We start from the raw sequence: 2,858 nt of genomic DNA, 5'->3' as shown, positions 1-2,858 counted from the left end.
CCCCCCCTTTCCCCTCCATGGCTGCATGGTCACAGCGCCCTCACCATGGCTGCACCAGGGGCTGCAGGGGAACCTCTGCTCCTGTGCCTGGAGCGCCTCCTCCCCTCCTTCTGCACTGACCTTGGTGTCTGCAGGGTTGTTTCTCTCACATAGTCTCACTCCTCTCCCAGGTGCTGTTGCACAGCAGTTTTTTTCCCCCCTTTTTTAAATACGTTATCCCAGAGGCACTGCCACTGTCACTGATGGGCTCAGCCTTGGCCAGCAGCGGCTCCATCGTGAAGCCGGCTGCTCTGGCTCTGTTGGACATGGGGGAAGCTTCTGGCAACTCCTCACAGAAGCCACCCCTGTAGCCTCCCTGCTACCAAAACCTTGCCACGCAAACCCAATAGAAGATCTGTTGGGAGTTTTTACTTTATTATGATAAGGTACAACAGAATTAGTAGTTATTGTACTTAAAAATCATCACTGGCATATGGAGGTTAATTTATATTAACAGTGCACAGCCAGTTACTCTTCAGGGAGAGCCCAAAAGGCTTGTTTCAAAATTAAAAGAAACTTAAGATTTTACTGTGGTTTTAGGTCAGTGAGGAGAAGAACTATCAGAAGTTTTAGTAGATCAAAAAGTTGCATGCATTAAAGGAGAGAAAGGAAGGGGTGGCGTCGGTTGACTGCTGTGGGGTAGGCCAGAGACAGTCTGTCTTGAAGTCCATGCACTAAATGCACTTGCAATTGTCTGTCACTTTACCTGTATACAGTCATTTGAGTGTACAGAGCAATACAATTTTTCTTTCATTTCCTTTAGAGCTCTAGATTTGTATCCATTTCACAAAAATTGTAATTTCAAGTGCTTTTTAAATATTTTTATTCCCTTCCTTCTACACTTCTTTTTGCTCTTTAGCTGTCATCTTGTTTTAATGGATTTTAATTGTTAAAATCTAAATTCTACCTCCCTCCCTCTGACATCTAAAATAGTAGAAAAAAAAAATTACTGATTTTCCTTGTTTCTGATACTTCCAATTTTCTATCAAATAGTGGTATTCACAGAGAGAGTCTCTTTTAACAGTATGTTTACAAACATATAAAATGGGTATTATACATCTGTCCCTTCACAAATACACAAGTTAAAAAAACCCCAAACAACAAAAAAGTAAAATACCCAAAACATATTTAGGAATGATGATGATGACGTTTAGTTAAATTTAGAGAAGGCATTGCACAGCTCTACTCTATTAGAGTGTGTGATTAAAGAATTGCATGCAGTGTAATCTTGTATCATTTTTTGTGTACCTTCAAGCTAGAATATGCAAGTCACGTCTTTTTCTATTCAACTTTAAATTTTAGACTCTGTACAAGACGCAAGTCCGAGAACTTAAAGAAGAATGTGAGGAAAAGACCAAACTTTGTAAAGAAATGCAGCAAAAGATACAAGAGTTACAGGATGAGAGGTAGATTTTACTAGTTGTACTACTAATATATAAAAAATTAGGAATGCATTTTGTTGTTTTATTTCTTTTTTTTCACCACGACCACCCCCTACCACCACCCGTTCCTACCATAACCTGACATTTTTTAAGTTAGTAGAGTTAACAGTATGTATCAATAATTTGCAGAGATTCCTTGGCTGCTCAGCTGGAGATTACTTTGACAAAAGCAGATTCAGAGCAACTTGCACGTTCCATTGCTGAAGAACAGTACTCTGATTTGGAAAAAGAGAAGATTATGAAAGAGCTGGAGATTAAAGAGATGATGGCTAGGCATAAACAGGAACTTACTGAGAAAGATGCCACCATAGCCTCTGTGAGTAATATGAATCATAATTCAGTAGAGGTTTATGTGGGCTTGAGTTTTATTTGCAGTTTGAGTTATCCATTGTTATTTAGCATACTTAGAGGTAAGTGATGTACAAGTATATCTGACATTGTAAAAATAATTATTTTCTGTGAATGAAATAAAAATCTATCTTGTTTCTTCCATATAGCTCTCTGATTGTTTGATCTTCTGTGCCCCTAACCCTCTTACAGCTAGTCCTCTTACCTTTATCCTGGTTTCACTCTGAAGCACTTTGATCTGTCCTGTAATGCTTTCATATGCCAAATGTGTTTTGTTCCATAGTCACGTGTATGTTTTGTTTTGTAGTTGGAGGAAGCAAATAGGACACTAACTAGTGATGTGGCTAATCTTGCTAATGAGAAAGAAGAGCTAAACAATAAACTGAAGGAACTACAAGAACGTATGTATTCTCTGAACCAAATGTAATTTAATTTGAAACCAGTTTTGTTCTTTAATAGTAATATTTTCTTTTGTAATGAGCTTTCATAGATTTTTTTTTTAATTACCTTGCTACAGAAATCACAAAGCTAAAAGAAGAAGAAGCAAATGTAGGGAATATTAAAGCACAATTTGAGAAACAGTTGTTGAATGAAAGAACATTGAAAACCCAGGTAAGTAAATGTATCTAGATGAATGAAGAGATAGTGTTCATGAATCAAATAATTTTTAATAGAAAACTTCCATGGTAAACTATCTATATATACCATTAACACTTTATTTTTGTTGCCCCTGAAAAAAAAAAATCTATTGAGCTTTTCTTTTTTGCTAAGTAGACTTTCAGTGTAGGTAAACTGCATCCTCACGATTTTATTATAGAGGAACTCCTAATCCGGTTGCAGTCCACCAGCAAAAATCTTAATTTCAGTCAAATTTTTGTATTTTTCTGGTCTGCATCTTGATTTATATTCCTCTGTAAGTTCCATAAAACAGTATATTTCTGATCCACTCGAGAGTACTGAGGGAGCTGGCAGGGGAGCTTGCCAAGCCACTCTCCATCATTTATCAGCAGTCCTGGCTAACAGGGGAGG

At 37.5% G+C, this 2,858-nt stretch overlaps 1 protein-coding gene across 1 annotated transcript in view; it reads left to right on the top strand.

Annotated features, from left to right (window-relative positions):
* LOC104462869 (rho-associated protein kinase 2-like) overlaps window positions 1–2,445 on the top strand; it is a gene marked incomplete at its 3' end in the record, with an annotated part of 14,777 nt that extends 12,332 nt beyond the window's left edge. The window contains exons 15-18 of the mRNA XM_010075009.1: window positions 1,342–1,445; window positions 1,611–1,797; window positions 2,137–2,230; window positions 2,347–2,445. Coding sequence (XP_010073311.1) covers window positions 1,342–1,445; window positions 1,611–1,797; window positions 2,137–2,230; window positions 2,347–2,445 — 484 coding nt within the window. The remainder of the gene's footprint in view (window positions 1–1,341; window positions 1,446–1,610; window positions 1,798–2,136; window positions 2,231–2,346) is intronic.
* Window positions 2,446–2,858: the final 413 nt, after the last annotated feature.

Source organism: Pterocles gutturalis, unplaced genomic scaffold (genome assembly GCF_000699245.1).
Source record: "Pterocles gutturalis isolate BGI_N339 unplaced genomic scaffold, ASM69924v1 scaffold34831, whole genome shotgun sequence".
In the NCBI taxonomy this organism is placed as follows: domain Eukaryota; kingdom Metazoa; phylum Chordata; class Aves; order Pterocliformes; family Pteroclidae; genus Pterocles; species Pterocles gutturalis.
This window is presented reverse-complemented; position numbering and strand designations above follow the sequence as displayed.